This window comes from Panthera pardus, unplaced genomic scaffold, assembly GCF_024362965.1.
Source record: "Panthera pardus isolate Hobbes unplaced genomic scaffold, ASM2436296v1 HiC_scaffold_17, whole genome shotgun sequence".
Lineage (NCBI taxonomy): Eukaryota > Metazoa > Chordata > Mammalia > Carnivora > Felidae > Panthera > Panthera pardus.
In genome coordinates this window covers 53419784-53436718 of record NW_026526732.1, presented here as the reverse complement: position 1 = coordinate 53436718, position 16935 = coordinate 53419784, and the positions used below count along the sequence as shown (strand labels likewise).

Below are 16935 nucleotides of genomic sequence, written 5' to 3'. Positions count from 1 at the left end.
ACATCAAAATGACAAGTCAAAATTCTGAAATGAAAAAGCTATGGTAAAGGCATTCATGGTGAGTATTGACTTTATTTTCATAGTGAGTTAAAAGTCTGAAAATGATGGCTATGGAACAGAAACGATGATGTAATAGTAATGTAAATAACCGAAACCAGTACTTGGGAAGAAGTGTGAGTACTAATTATTTCACTTCATGAGAGGAAGTAGATTTGTCAGTAGCTACAGTCTGGAAGTGAAATATAAATTTTAAAAAGAATACTTCAGCATCCTAATGTTTTTCATTATTTTTTTTTCTTAACTTCAGAGAGATCTTTTAGAAACTAATATCTCTTGGGAAGACCCATTCATCTGAAGTTCTACAATTCCTTCAGTTTCATCTCAATTTCTGTTTCTCTGTTAAATTCAAGTAAAATTTATACTTAATACTTTAAAATTACAATGACATGTATGGTATGATCCCATTTATATGTGCCCTTTACTGCCCTCCCTCCAAGTCCCTCTTCTTTCTTTTCTCTTTTCATCTGAATATATGCAAAATATGTCTGCAATGATGTTTACCACATATTAATACTTATGGGTGGTTGGGTCCTGGATGGTTTTTTGAAAAATCTTCTTTGTACTTTCTTATATTGCCTGGCCTTAAAAAATTAATAAATGAATCATTTTTGTTTTCAAAAATAATGAAGTCATTATTATTTTAAGAAGTTAAGGGTAATGTGCCTGAAAAACTGTTTCCATTTGGAAAAAACAAGCACTGGCCAGGAGGATTTTGTAGAGTCCCACCTTACTCCACCGTTTCCATTTGATAAGCATTTCTTGGTAAGCAAAGCTGAGGGGTCAGGGTTGGGGGGGCGGTGGTGGGAGACAGAGAAATGGACCCTGCCCATGAAGCGCTTGCACGGCAGCAGGCTGGCTGCTCAGGTGTGGGCTTTGGAAGAGCAACGTCAGCATCACCTGGGAGATAGTTACAAATGCAGAATCTCGGGCCCCATCCCAGACCTGTTGGATTGGAATCTGCGTTTTTAGAAGATATCCAGATGAAGTGAATGCACACGAAAGTTTTGGAAGCACTGTTCAGTGATGAACTCCGATGCTGGGGGAACGGAAGCAGAGCTGGAAGCTGTGCTCTGGGAGTTTAGATGTGAGAGCACTTCATTCTGACCTGAAGATCAGGGGAGCGACCTGGGGTGCGTGGTTTTGGGATGCCTCTTGTGGCTCACTTTCCGTCGAGGTCGGACATTGTGCTTTTTGCTAACAGAACGGCAGAAGCTGAGGATGTTTGACTTGGTGGCAGCAGGTTCAAAGAAAGGCAGGTGGCCCGGTGCGGCAGGAGCATGGGTCTGGAGGCTGTAGACTGCAGGGAGCCACTGACAGGTTTTCAGCAGAAGACAAGACGGACTCTGGCAGCAGAGTGAAGGGCAGGGAGAGGGGAGAGCCTGGGACAAAGGAGCCCACTGAGAAGCAGTGGTTGCAGCAGTTCTGGCAGAAGATGGCCGTGTGTCAGTACCCCGCTAGGACGTGAGGGAGGAAACAGAGAACGGAAGGTGCAGGTGCCCAGAACCAGCATGGGCAGTGACTCGCTCTGGAAGAGGGCAGCCACAGCTCCTCTCCTGGACGAGGAAGCCCCCATAGCTACCACCGTGGGAAGTCACAGGCTTTTCGCCTGAGGTGTCTTGAAGCCGTGGACTTGCACTCTCAGCTAGGGGAATTTGAGTCTTACAGGTCTCCCTTTATATGTTAGGGCACGTTTATCCCTTGCTGCTTTCAGAATTTTCTCTTTATCCTTGTATTTTGCCAGTTTCACTATGATATGTCGTGCAGAAGATCGATTCAAGTTACGTCTGAAGGGAGTTCTCTGTGCCTCTTGGATTTCAATGCCTTTTTCCTTCCCCAGTTCAGGGAAGTTCTCAGCTATTATTTCTTCAAGTACCCCTTCAGCACCTTTCCCTCTCTCTTCCTCCTCTGGAATACCAATTATGCATAGATTATTTCTCTTTAGTGCATCACTTAGTTCTCTAATTTTCCCCTCATACTCCTGGATTTTTTTATCTCTCTTTTTCTCAGCTTCCTCTTTTTCCATAGTTTTATCTTCTAGTTCACCTATTCTCTCTTCTGCCTCTTCAATCCGAGCCATGGTCGTTTCCATTTTATTTTGCAGCTCGTTTATAGCATTTTTTAGCTCCTCCTGACTATTCCTTAGTCCCTTGATCTCTGTAGCAATAGATTCTCTGCTGTCCTCTACACTGTTCAAGCCCAGTGATTAATTTTATGACTATTATTCTAAATTCACTTTCTGTTATATTGTTTAAATCCTTTTTGATCAGTTTGTTAGCTGTTGTTATTTCCTGGAGATTCTTTTGAGGGGAATTCTTCCGTTTGGTCATTTTGGATAGTCCCTGGAATGGTGCAGACCTGCAGGGCACTTCCCCTGTGCTGTCTTGAATAACTGGAGTTGGTGGGCATAAGCTAGGGGAATTTGAGCTTCACTAAGTTAAGCTAACATGGTTAGCTACGAAGCCATGTCTAATCAAGTTTGTGCAAGTACCACTCGAAGAATAACCTCTTAGTGATTACCGAACAGGGTATTGAGATTATCTGTAGAATTTCTAAATATGTGCTTTTTAAATCTTGGGCCACAAACCTTGGAAGACTTAAAATTTTGATCGTATGAGCATTTCTTTAAAATCATGTTTTTCAATTTCGTTATGTTTGTATGTAGCTGTTTAAGTAGAATTCTATTTTTAACATTAGTTATTAAGACAGAATGCTAATATGTCTGGAAACTATATGTCTGAGGCTTCAGGCTATGAAAACATGATTAAAGCCCCCCCCTCCCCCCCCACCGCAACTCCTTGGTGATGGCCTTCTCAAATTGCATTCAAAGAATCTAAAGAGATTACAAAGCAGGGGTAAGCAAACTGAGCCCCGTGAGCCAAATCCAGCCTATTACCTGTTTCTGTAAGTAAGGTTTTATTGGAACACAGCCACACCCATTCATTCACCTATTGTCTGTGGCTGCTTGCCCACTTCAGCAGCCAAGTTGGGTAGCTGTAGAGACTGTGTGGCTGCAAAGCCTAAAATATTTACTTCCTGACTTGAATCTATACAACTTGAGTCTAATTCTAAAAATGAAGTGTCTTTTTCTTAGGGTAAGGAAAGTTTAGCTCAAAATTTGCTAAATTTTCTTTTTATCGTATGCTTATGATAATTAGCCATTTAAAATTTAAATAGGCTTTAAAATTTTAAACGTACCTTTAAAATTTTCTTTCCCATTTTCTTACATGTGATTTTTTTCCAAATGGAAATAAATTTATTGCTTTTTTCCCCCTCGCTTCCAAATCCTTCTTAATGTCTTTATAGTTCTGCTTTAAAGCAGGAGTCAACAAACTACAGCCCAGGAGCCAAATCTGGCCAGCCACCTGTTTTGTTTTGTTCTGTTATACAGCCCTTGAGCTAAGAATGGTTTATACATCTTTAAGTCATTACACTTAAATGGTTACAAAAGTACTTATATAATAGCTTCTATTTTGCCATTTGGCCTGCAAAGTGTAAAATATATACTGTCTGGCTCTTTAAGAAAACGTTTGCTGAACTCTGACTTAATCAAAATAATTGAAAAACCTGTCTAAATAATAGAGAAATCTGAGTTTTAGAATTTTTTTAAAGAAATAGACTCTATTTCTTCAGTGCATATGTGGTCCAAAAGTAGGTGTTGCTATTGTGACTGATTGGTGGATGAGCAGTCAGCCTGTGTGTGGCATTGCCTTGACGACAGAACTTGGTTCTGGTGTTCAGAGTGAAATGTAGGACTCCAGTCAGTGACTGGGAAGAGAACACCTTACTTTTGCTCTGATCGGTAGTAGATCAGAGGCCTGGGAATGCCATACAGCCATTTCACCTTCTTCACTACTCCAGCCTGATTACAAAACGAAGGAAGGGCAGAACCGATAGAACTGCAGAAAGATGGAGCCAAAGCCCTGATCACACCACACCTAAAACCCACCCTAGTGTTCAACTTTTAGATTATATGAGCCAGTATATTCCATTTTTGGGGTAAGTCTGTTAGAATTAGGTTTTTGTTGTTGTTATTGTTATTTGTAGATGAAGACACCATAACTAATTAAATGGTGTTATTCTGCCTCCTAGAAGAATTTCACAAAAGAGCTTTAAAGAATGATTTTTGGAATTGTTTTATTATTGGACATCAAAAATCATTGCACGAAAATTAATTATGGTCTTTGACAACATGGGACAGGAAGCTGGGAAGAAGAACAATTATACTGGATGACTGAATCAAAATACAGAAACATCTGATAGACAGGAACCCTTTGCCAAATATAACTGTGAAATTTAATGAATCCACCATGGATGGAGAAAATCTGCATTTGCTGCATATGTGAGAAAAAAACAAGAATTGACCAACACTGTGATGTGACCACCAAAACCACTAATGTAGCTCTAGGCTGCATTATTTAGAATCTCTCTTCTTTGTTCCTCAGGCCATACCTTTATCTCAGTGCCGGGTTCCAGACTCTTAATGGATCCCGACAAACTGCCACTCACTCAGAGTAACTGAATAGGCTGGCAAAGAGATTTGAAACCACATCCCATGAGGATGCATTGAGGGACTGGAGAAATTCGTCGCTGACATCAGTGATGGCAGCTGTAATAACAGTAAACATTTACTGGGTACTTACTAGGTACCTGGAATTCTGCTAGCAATCCCACATTGGATCATTTAATTCTCTCGACAACCTTATATAGAGGGTTACTATTATTTACCACCCCCTCATATATAGATGAGGAAACCAAAGCTTTCCTGGTTTGGAAAACGGACCTGGAGTCACACAGCTAATTAGTATGCTAATTGAACCATGGGATTTAAACCATAGGAGATGATGTTAAGTGGTCACACCACATTTTTAAATATGTGAAGGATTGTCAAGAGGAAGAAGGATAAAGATGTGTTTCATATGGCTCCATTTAGTACATAGAACCAGGAAGTTACAGGAGAACAGATTTCCACTAACTATAAGGCCACCCATTCTTCTCTTCTCTGGCAGGGAGAGGATTTTCTTTTCTTGATGCCCCTCTCCCCACCTCACTCCTATTGTGGGACTTCTGTACTGCTCCCCAGAAGCCCTGTAAGGCATACCCTGGTCAGACTAGACAGTTCTTCCTCAGTTTTCGTCTTCTTTGACCTGAGTTAGTCATGCCTATCTTCTCAGCATGCTTGAGATGCATGAGAACATATTTTATTTCTCTTCTTCCTTTGCACTCCTTTTCCCCTTGCAATCCTTTATATGAGTATTTGACAAGGCCTTGTCCTGAGATTCTGGTCTCCAAGCCACAAACCTGATGACTCTAGTCCCTATATACCACTCTGAGCTTTAACAGAACTCTTTTCCTGATTTCCACATCTTCTTTGCCGATACTCCATTTTTCACCTGAAATCAATATGGCAAACCTCACGTGTGCTTTACTCCTCAAACTGTTCTACCCCCTAACCTTCCCATTTCTGTTGATGGCAACCCTGCTATCCTGCTTCTCTAAGGGCACTTTCTGTCCTTTCTTCTACCTGAAATCAACCACCAATCCTATCAGCTTTTCATTTATAGAATCTCTTCAATTTGTTGTTTTCTCCAGTCCCACTGGCGCCCCCGAAGAATTAGTTCTTGTTACCTTGTCTCCAAGTCTCCTAAATGTTCTTGGCACAACCCCAGATCCCATTACTTCCTTGCGATAGAACCTAAGACGCTCCTTACTGCCCAACAGACCAGCCCATTGCCTCTACCCAGAGTTTCAGGCAGCTGTTCCCTGTATGTCCCAGCAGAAACCTCCTATTCCTTCCTTGCTGGCCCTGTGCAATTATCCCTTACTCTGAGTACCAGGCTGCTCATGCTTCTCTCCTGAGAGTAGTGTTATCACTTGCTGGTTCAACTTTTATTCTTTAAGACCCCCTTTGTGGCCCACATCTCCCTCTCACTAATCGCTTCCTTGTCAGCATCCCTCCAGTTCTTATAAACTGCTGACTTTCACAGTCTAGTACTTGATTAGAGACTCCATTGGAATTTTCCATTAAAAAAAAAGGTGCTTAATTCCTTCAAGTAGATTTTAGACTTCTTCAGGGCAACTCTTCATATATTCTTTATCACAATAACATCCAGCATTGGATTATTCAGACAGGTGCTTGTTGACCCAGAACAAAAGAAAATACTAACATTGACTGTTAAGTTCTTCAAACGTACCAGTCACTGTACTAAGGAGAGGAATTGCCCTCATATTAAGATTAGAAAACCAAGGCTAAAAGCTTAAGTAAGTGGCCCAAATCCACATAGCTGATAAGTGTTGGACCCAGGACCCAGGGAGTTTGGATTCAGAGCCTGCAAACTCAATCACTGTATACTGATGATCATGGAGGGTATTAGTAGATCCCAATCCATGCTCTTTTTGAGAATTAGTCAGACCCAGCACTGTTGAACTTTGGTATATCATAAGAAAAAGGACCCTTCTTTTTTTTCTCCCCACCCAGAAGTGGGGATACATAAATGTGGTATTTAGGGAGGCAACCTCATCACTGGCCATGACTCAGAGGGAGTGGACCAGTGACTTTGGAAAGCTATTAGTTGAAAACTATCCTGCTTGATTTCAGTAGTTGCTTAGGACAATAGTGAAAAGAAGGACTTGCCTCTATTGTTCTCAGACTTTCTTGTTATTTCTAGGAGTGATGAGTGTGAGAACTTCCTTGGCCTCACACCCTGTGACACTCTTGGTATTTTACCTTCTCATAGGGTAGATTTACTTTATTTTTGTCTTCTTTGAGATCTGTTCCATTTGAATCTCAACTCTTAGAGTGTTGACAAAGAAGATCCATCTCAACCCCACACTCTTTCTTTGATTCGCCAGGGAGATCTTGCTACCAGATCTATGTTTTTACACTGAATAAAAATAAAGCAATTGTCTCAGAGTATGAAATAATTAGACATTTTGAGGAAGATTAGCTTGATCTTTAGTCTACTAAATGATAAAACGAAGTGTCAAATGTTTTTTAAAAAAGGACATTTTATGGAAAAAAGTGATATTTGGAGAAGCTAATCTTTAGGGCAGCAGTAAAAGCCAAGGGCCAGGACGTAGCTTTGAACATTTCCTAGGAATCTTATTGCACAGGCACACATTTGGATGCTTGTGAGTGACCCTGGCCACAAGTATATCCATTCTTTGTGATTTTTTGATAAAAAAAAATGTTGTAAAACTTGCTCTCAGTGTTTTTTACCTTGGAATTTTGTACAGATGTTTAAAATAAGTGCTTTTAAGTATCACTGTAGCTAAAGAAAAGTTGTATCCTTCCCAGATGGTCTCTACATTAACTATAACCTTAAAAAGGTGGGGTGGGGGGGGGGGTGGGGTGGAGTCGGGGGCAATATAATCCTGCTAATGGCTAGCCACTAGTCTTTTATTTGGAACACAAAATATTATCATCTGGGGGCTTCCTGAATTTACCTTCAATTTTTTCACATTTAGACTGTTTCTAAAAATAAAGCATTTTGAGGAACACTAATGAATTTTTAAAATGGAAACAGGATACTCTGTGATGAAGTAGAAGGAACTGTGAATTGGAAATTATGAGACCTGGGCTCCACACCTGACCCTGCTTTTTGACCTTGGGCACATCTGACCAATTTGGGAATAATTCTTGTGTGCAGGGAGAGAGAAGGGCCTCTTATAGCTCCTGAATGCTGGTCTTTTGTGATTCCTGCATACCAGAGTTCTTTCTTATTGTAACAGTGACCTCTTGTGGTGTATATCCTTATCAGTTTTTTGATTTGCAAAGTAAACTTAGGATGTATGTATGTATGTATGTATTTATTTATTTATTTACTTTTTGGTGTTTCTAGTAACTATATTTAATATTTTAAGCAAATCCGACTTGTTTTTTGATTAATAAATCTTAGTTGGAAATCAATGTTATGATTAAAGGGATATAGAGTATCAAACCACATCTTATAAACAATTCTCTGTGGTTTCTTGACAAGCTACATATAACCAGCTCTACACTTATAGAAAGAGAAATACTTTGGTTTTTGTGCTGAATGGTGTGCGTATTCCTCTTCCTCCTAGGGAGCAGGGGAAGAGGTGTTCGAGAGCCTCATCATATTCCAGCAGCTCAGACGTGAGCCGACTGGAAGCCAGAGCAGGTGAGGTGCTTGTGTTCTTAAAGGTCTCCAGTGCTCCTTCCTCATCAGCATCTCCATTTGTAGGAAAGACATTTACACTGAACATGTCTGCTGTCGGCTCTCTGTTTGAAAACTCTAGTAACTTTGTCCAACTTGGTCTCACATCAACATTTGTTTTTATAAATTTTTTATTATTTTTACAAGTCTTAAAATTCTTACCATTACCCAGTTCTAGTGCCCCAAACATTTATAGATTACAGTATTAGTGATTGTACAAGAAATTATTTTGTAAAAGCACTTGGAAAATTGTAAAACCTGACACTGACATAGTTCTTAAGTTCAAAACCTGAGTTCAAAATCATTGCTCACTTAAAGGAAACTGTATTGACTGTGTGAATTCAGCCTTTTGGGGCTTTAATCTGTTTGAGAAAAAAATATATGACAATATAAATCACAGGCTAGAAATGATGCAAAATGTATTCATGCAATGAAATATAGCAGTTAGAAACATGAATTAGACTACACTTATAATATTGACTGAAATGAGTGCACATAATATTACATGAAAACATTAAGTTGCAGAAACAATGACATTATGCTGTTTATGGATGCAGATCCAGGTGGTGACATGTAAAGTCAAACATGATAAAAATAACCACCTGATTTAAAATGGCAGTGACCCGGGATGCTGGGTGGCTCAGTCAATTAAGCGTCTGACTTCAGCTCAGGTCATGATCTCATGGTTCGTGAGTTTAAGCCCCTGCGTCAGGCTCTGTGCTGACAGCTCAGAGCCTAGAGCTTGCTTCAGATTCTGTGTCTCCTTCTCTCTCTGCCCCTCCCCGACTCACACTCTTTCTCTTTCTGTCTCAAAAATAAATAAACACTAAAAACAAAGAAATTTAGAATGGCAGTGACCGTTGGAGGGAGAGGAAGGAGGGGGAATGGACAGGGGGAGGCACCTATATCTGTAATGTTTATTTCTTTGAAATAAGGGAGAGGCTAAAAATACGATTCATATTTGACCAAACTATTTGTGGGTACACAGGTGTTTGTTATATTCTTCGCACTATTTTTGTGCACATGAAATTTTATGAAACCAAACTATCGAGCTCGAAAAGTATTTTATTACTTTCACAACTAACTTCTTATCAATAAAATGACTTTTGTGGCCAATGGGAATTTCTGTAACACTCAGGAAAATCTTAGACTGATTTCCACATCAGAATTGTTGCTAAGGATTTTAACTTACTTGCTAAAAACATCAGCCAATAAACATTGTGTCAAGTTTTTGTATCCAGAACTCAAAGCTGTGGTTAAAACCTATAACCACTGAGACAGCAAAATCGTCAAAAACATGCTGAAATTTCTGCTTGACTTACCCAATTTCCTGTTGAATCATAATTTTTATATTTAGCAAACTGTGAACCTAGAGGAAAGTGCTTTCTAAAATATTAGGTTGTTGCCCAAGACTGAGGCAAAGTTTATTTATTTAGTTTTTGTAAATCTTAAAGAGTAATCACAGGATTCCATGCTTCAGTTGCTAGAATGGAGACTGGTTAAGTATATAAAATGGGATTTTTGTGGAAAGCAGAGTTGGGGGAGGGGCACAAGGTGGGAAAGACGTGGAAAGGCTGGGGCTGGGCACCACCACTCACACTGATTCTTGGGAGAGAGCTGAACCCTTAGCCACAGTGTCTGGTTCACTTCTCTGAGAGGAGACACGTCGGAAGGGCCTGCAAGAACCTTTCCTTTCCCAAGGTTAAACAAACTGTTCGGTGATTTCTGGCTCCCCCCTGTAATTCAGTTCTTCCCAGGGTGAGCATGTTATTGATTTTGTTTGTCCTGAGAAGCAGATTAATAATCACGGTTTCTCGCAGAGCTGTTTTATTTAACAGCGTATTGCATAGGAGGTAAAAATGCTGATTTGGACTTATTGGACTTGGAGTCTGTATTTCTAGTAAACTTAAGTATGTCATAAATATTTGGTGATTAAATTATTTGTCTGAGTTATTATCTTCTGGCTTTTCACTTGCCTTGATATATGTTGACTTTATTCACATTCTTTGGACTTTGTGTCAGATACTTGGGACTATGAGCAGCCATGTATTCTGCTTGAATATTCAGGTTTACTTTTAGACTCCATACCTGTAATTTATCAAGGTTAAGGTAGGCTCATAAAAGTAATGACCCAAAAGATTGAGATGGTGGTCTAGCATCCATTACCTACGGTTCTGAAATCCCAAAGCTGCAGCTTGGGAATGCTCTGAAAGCTGAAGTATTTTTCAGACTCATTTAGTGGCCGTGCCTGACCTGAACTGATGGTAGGCTAAGATTAGTCTTTCTTTTATTGGTGTGAATATGCACATATCTTGCTGCAGGGTGCTGCCGGAAGACCCTACTGGGGGTGGTGTGTAATATGCAGTGCGTGTACCATTTTGCCTTACTAAGGTTCAAAACTTTTTGAATCCCAAACCACGTCTGCTCCAAAGGCTTTGGATAAGGGATTGTGAACCCGTACTAACGTGGACCGATTTTGTCCTAAAGACATTGCACCTTTGTGTATTATGGTGAATTTTTCTTTATGGGTTAGACAGATTATGTGAAGCTGTGCTATGAAAACTGTTGACAGCACACCTACACTATTTAATTATAGCTTTGTTGACAACCCCTTTCTGTCTACTTTTTCTGCTCAAATGCTCTTCACACCCAGTGTACATCATCCCCTCTTCGTATCAGGAAGCTTTGATAAGAGGCAAGCCTGGACTCACTGCAACTGGAATGGCTATTGCCAGGGTGGAGCAGATTAGAGGGGGCCTCCGTGCACTGGGAGGCATGGGTAAATTGCATAGTCTCCCTGCTTCTCCTGGGTGACATCGTCACCGTGCACCTGGGAAGTTTAGACTGTATTGTATATTTCTTTTCTTCTTAAGAGTAATATAAATACAGGAGCACAAAAGAAATTAATAACCCCTAATCCTAACTTGGAAATGACCCTTGTTACCTCATTTTGCAGAGCAAAGTGATGCGACTTGCCCACAGTCTACCAGCTAGTAGGTGGGAGAGCTAAGATTCAAACCCAGACAGTCAATCTAGAACCTGTGCTCTTAACAGGCCTCCCTGGTCAGCTGGTTGTTTTGTTTTGTTTTGTTTTGTTTTGTTTTGTTGCCCAGTTAAAACAATCTAAAAATAAATAGGCCATACACCTTTTCATTGCTCTCTCTCTCTCTCTCCTTCCTCTCTATGAAACCCTCGTTGTACTTATCATTTCTTTTCTTTTTTTGTGTGTTTATTTATTTTTGAGAGAGACAGAGCACAAGCAGGCAAGGGGCCTGGGAAGGAGGGAAGGAGACGCAGAATCTGAAGCAGGCTTCAGGCTCTAAGCTGTCAACACAGAGCCCGGTGTGGGGCTTGAACTCATGAACTGAGAGATCATGACCTGAGCTGAAGTTTGACACTTAACCAGATGAACCACCCCATCTCTATCATTTCTAAGTCTTCATGTGATATATGTAGGATCTAGGCACTCACTGTGGACACTTGACTGGTCGGTACCGGGTCCACTCTGAGCGGGCACAGACTCTAAACCAGTATAGACTGGGCACCATGTGAAGGCCTTATGGGGCAGACTTCAGAGAAGGGAGGCTAAGCACTCCTCCTGAGGGTTCGCACAGCAGTGCCTCCTCCAACTACACTGTCTTGCTTTAGATAGTGAGATATAGCCTGTGTGGAATGTAATCATGATTTGCAGTTTCTAATATGATTCACATTTCCCTCCTACCTTTCAGTTTACTGTTTTTGCTGTAGGGGTGGAATAGCATAGAGAGAGGTCAAGTGCAAGAGCTATGGAGCTATATGACCGTGGGCAGGTAACTTAATACCCCTGAGGCCCACTTTCTTCATCTGGAAATGGAGACAATTTGGACACCTCCTCATAATGTTGTTACAAAAATTAAATAGAGGCATGCTGCATCTTAAAGTACCCAATCAATGGTAGCTATTACTCTTCTACAGCCTTCATTCATGGGCAGCATCTGTTTTTGATAATTCGCTGGTATCATGCAGCTGGATGAACTTCAGACAGCAGTGGCCTGTTGCTTTTTAATTAGGAAAATGAAATTCACATTTGTTGTTGCTAGACATTAGGCACTGGGCTCTGAGCTTTACCTATATCATGTCTTTTAATTCTCATAACCCCGAAGGCAAAGGTTTTCGTCTTCTGTTTCACCGATGAGGCTCAGAAAGGGTGAAAAACCAGACCCCGGTCACTCAGTTCATCTGTGATGAAGCTGTGATCTGAACTGACATCTGTCAATGCCCCAAGCACAGGGTTTTCCCACCACGCCGCACAAAATCTCAACGGCCCCACAATGATGTGGACATTTTATTTTCTATAGGAAAGAAAGTTTCTGCAGGCCTTCTTCCTTTGAGAAAAATTTTCATCAAACATTTTCAAAATCCTTATTCTTTACATATCTATAGTTTTCTATTTATTCCATATTACGGAGAGTACATAGTGGTACATTTAAAATAAAAAATAACTCAAAACTATCTGCCTTCCTGGGCACCTGGCTGGCTCAGTCAGTGTAGCATGTAGCTCTTGATCTCAGTGTCATGAGTTCATGCCCCGTGTTGGGTGTAGAGCTTACTTAAAAACAAACAAACAAACAAAACAAAAACCACCTGTTTGCCTTACAATAATTCCAACATTGACAAAGCTTAAGACATTACACAATGTCCCAACCAGAGTTTAAAGTTCTAATTTCTTTACATGATCTTATCTTGAGTTTGATTTGAGGTGATTTTATTAAGAGACACATAGTTCTAATTAGAATTAGTTGGGCTTAGGGGGCGAGGTATAATTTAATTACAGAGTTGGTTAATTTTAGTGATGAATAGCAGACCTGGGATGGTGCTCTAGGTACAACTCCTTTTTCACAGCTTTCTCCTGATCTGGGTTTCTTTTGCAGTCTCAAAAGCCAACTTGCAAGAAAAGGATACAGAAATAGAAGTAGACGAAGTCTTTTGGAATACAAGGATCGTACCGATTTTGCATGAATTAGAAAAGGGTAAAAAAAAAAGTTTGTTTTAAATTGAGAATATCTGTAGTTATTTATATGTTCCCCATTGCACTGATATTTTTAGTATGCTTTGACTACCATTTCTGTGAACATGTTCAAAAACAAATGGAGTTATCTCTTTATTCACCTAATAATGTATATATGAAGTACATGCAAACCTAATTTTTAGTGACTAAAAATTACACTTTAAATGCTGGAAGAGAGCTTACTTCTAAAATCCCGCATGGAATATAAATGAATTCATCACCTTCTATCTGCCCAAGGAAATGCTGGTTTGAACTCTCCAGGGTGACAGTTAATACATGAAAGTGAAAGATTAAAACAGATTTCAGGCCCCTGAAACTTTGACTAAGTCTCACAGACTGGCATCTGTGGCAGGTGTGCCGATGGTTTTCTAGATCCAAAGGTGTATTTCCTACTCTTGTAAGGCTCCCACACCTGTTGGAAATGCCACTCAGAGCTGGAAGCAACCTGGAGTGCGCCCAGCCCTCATACTCTGAAGTGTCCTAGCAGTAAAGGCCGGTGATCAGTGGGTCTCTGCAAAAGGTGACCTGTGGAAAGGTTGTCAGGAGAATGACCCCTGCCGTCTCTCCTTCGCGGCTCCTTAGGGATTCCATTTCTGTAGTGAAAATGGGCTCCCTCTGGAGCTGTACTCACGGCTCCGGGCTAAGCTCAGCAACTGGCACACACACACAGTAGGCCCTCACCAGGCATTGTGGAATGAGTGCTCCATGGAGGAGCAAACCGCAGGATAGCCTTGGGAAGAGGACCTCAGAGAAGCAGGGTAAGTAAGTCCTCCCCAGCAAGAAACGAAGTCATGTAAAAGACCTACTTCCCAAAAGGTTCGAATGGCCTCATGGCTCCTTGGCTCCCTGTTGTACTTGGCTGTGTTTGTGGTTCATGCGGGAGCCCTGGGCAGGGTTTCTGTCTCCGGTGTTGCTACCAACTAAGCCTGTGGCTGTGGGGGAACCACCTAATCTCTGCACGGCAGTGTTCTCATGCCAGGTGATGGTGGCTTAGACTGGACCATCATCTCTGTCCACTGCAGCTCAAAACCTCTGAGTGATGACTTTCCTCCCTCTGCAGCTACTAATTTTCACCCTCAGATTAGCGAGCCAGCCTAAGTTTGGGCCCTTTATTTTAGGAGATGTGTGCAAAAACTAGTGACAAGAGCAATCGGTCTGGGCAAAGGTTAAAAAAGGAGAACATGCTAGGGAGAGCACAGTAGGAAGAGTGGCCTGTGGCATGAAGGCCTGTCTCAGAGGAAGTCTTCAGTCTGAAAGATTTTACGAGAGTTCTGAGAACACCAACAGAGAAAATTGAACTGGAGTTTGGGATTTGAAATGTGGGTGAATCTGCCTTCTCGGAGGATTGTTGGCCCTGAAGTATGGCATCTCTCCCTCTCCCATATGCAACTTTAAGAATAGTACATGGGGGAAGGACTGGGTTACTTGAGCTTTTGAGCGTCTTTCTTTCTTCCTTCCCCTTCCTTCCATCCTTCCTTCCTTCCTTCCTTCCTTCCTTCCTTCCTTCCTTCCTTCCTTCCTCTCTCTCCTCCTTGCCCTCTCCCCCTCCCTCCCTCCTCCTCTCTCTCTTTCTTCTTCCCTCCCCTTTCCTCCTCTCCCCTCCTCTTCCCTTCCTTCCCTTCCTTTAATTCTTATTTTCCTTTTTATTTTTCCATAATTTCAGAGTTATAGAAAAGTTTCAAGAATAGTACAAAGAAATCCTATATGCCCTTACCTCAGATTTCCCAAATATAAATGTTTTACCACATTTACTTCATTATTTTCTTTCTCTCTTATCCCCCCCCCTTTTGCTCTCTTTTTCTTGGTATCTCCCCCCACCACACACACATAGGCATTTTTTTTTTCCTTTTTTGAACCATTTGAGAACAAATTGCCAACACGATGTCCCATATCCCTAGGACTCTGGCACACATTTTAAAAAACAAGGACATTCTGTTTCATATCTGCAAATTATCCTACAATGCTATACAAACCATATTCAGATTTTTCCAGTTACCCTAATAATTTCCTTTATAGAAAAAGAAAATCCTGGATCATAAGTTCAAGTTATTTGTCATATCTCTTTCATGATCTTGACATATTTGCCAATTATGTTATAGACTGCCCCCACAAGCTAGTTTTCTCTGGTATTTTCTCACAGTTAGACCCAGACTAGGCATTTGGGGAAGGTGTGTGGCATGAGTACTGCTGTGTCCTTCTCAGTGCATCATAGCAGAAGGCACATGATGCTGATCCGGTCCATTACTGGGGATATGAACTTTGATCACTTGGGGAAGGTGGCATCTAGGTTTTCCACTGTGAAGTTACTGTTTTCTCCTTTGCAATTAATAAGTATCTCATGGGGGAGAAGTTACTTTGAGGCTACATTGCTTTCTGTTACTTATCAAACTTTCACCCACTAGCTTCAGCCCTTTGAGAATCTTGAAAGCTCTTAAGTTCAAGTTGTCTTTTGAGGCTATATGACATTTATTACAAACCAACTGGTGTAAAGTTAATTTGATCAACAGTTTAAAATTTGACCCGTGAGCCTTTCCTTTTTAACTTATTTTAAGCTAAAACAGCTATTCCTAGTTGAATGCACGATGCTGAAGAGTTTGCAGAGGGAAGTATCAGACAAATGCCTTGAGGTCTACCCACTACCAGAGAGTGGTCCACGGCCTGGGCTTGGGGTTTGTGAAGAAATTGCCAGTAACAGAAGAATCAAATAACAAAACAAAAGCGTTCTTACAATGGAGCTCAGGTTTTCCCCTTTATTTAAAGTTAGTCTAAGTCATTTCCCAAAAATTCATTTATTTAAGTGCATAACTGAAAGGCATTGAAGGTTACTGAGCTATTGAGGTTTAAAATTTTTTCTTAGATGTTATTGTTGAAAAGAGCTAAAAATGGCCTGAGTCATTTCCTTCTTCAGGCACACACTTCCTCTATGTGGGCTTTTAAGAGCACATTATGGTATTTATTTAAGATTGGTTTCCTAATTTTAAATTCTGTGATGGAATCTACCAGATAATATTTTTCAACTGAATATCTTAGACCTTGGATTCTTATATTTCCCCTCATATTCCATTTTGTATGGTAATTTTCTTCCTTTATGCCTATTGGTATGGATACCACTTTCAAAAATTGTTGCCCTCAGACTTCTAACTATAAAACAAGATGTTCTAGGTTTCTCCTATTTTCCAACTAATGCCTTTTTTTTTTTTACTCTCCCCTCTCTTGTAATAACCACCTGTAAATAACGGTGGGTGAGGTGACATTTTGAGATTTTGTTCCATTTGAGCCCTCTTTTCTCAGATAATGAGCATTGTTCTCAGAGAAAAACATTGATCATTGTTTTCATCAACAGATATATTAGAAAGCCAGTATATATGAAACTATGTTATAGATTGTCAGTACAGTATTCTCATTGTACCATGCTCTGTTGATGCAAAGATATGTACAGTATTCTCATTGTACCATGCTCTGTTTGATACAAAGATACAAAGACACAATTTCTACTCACTTAGCATGGCATCTGTTTGAGAGCACTGGGCATATAACACAACACTCGTGTGTATGTGAAAAAAAAAAAAAAAAAAAACAGGCTACAGAGTAATGTTTGTTGAATGTAGAAGGCTGCGACTTTTCTGGAGGAGCCAGAATATAAACAGAGCCTTA

General features: G+C 40.5%; 1 protein-coding gene across 2 annotated transcripts in view; it reads left to right on the top strand.

Moving 5' to 3' along the window:
- The window catches only part of ARMC2 (armadillo repeat containing 2), a 105666-nt gene that overhangs the window by 30173 nt on the left and 58558 nt on the right, over positions 1-16935 (top strand). For both annotated transcript variants that reach the window (XM_019443033.2, XM_019443034.2), the window contains 2 exons: positions 8122-8198; positions 13145-13243. In XM_019443033.2, coding sequence (XP_019298578.2) covers positions 8122-8198; positions 13145-13243 — 176 coding nt within the window. The remainder of the gene's footprint in view (positions 1-8121; positions 8199-13144; positions 13244-16935) is intronic.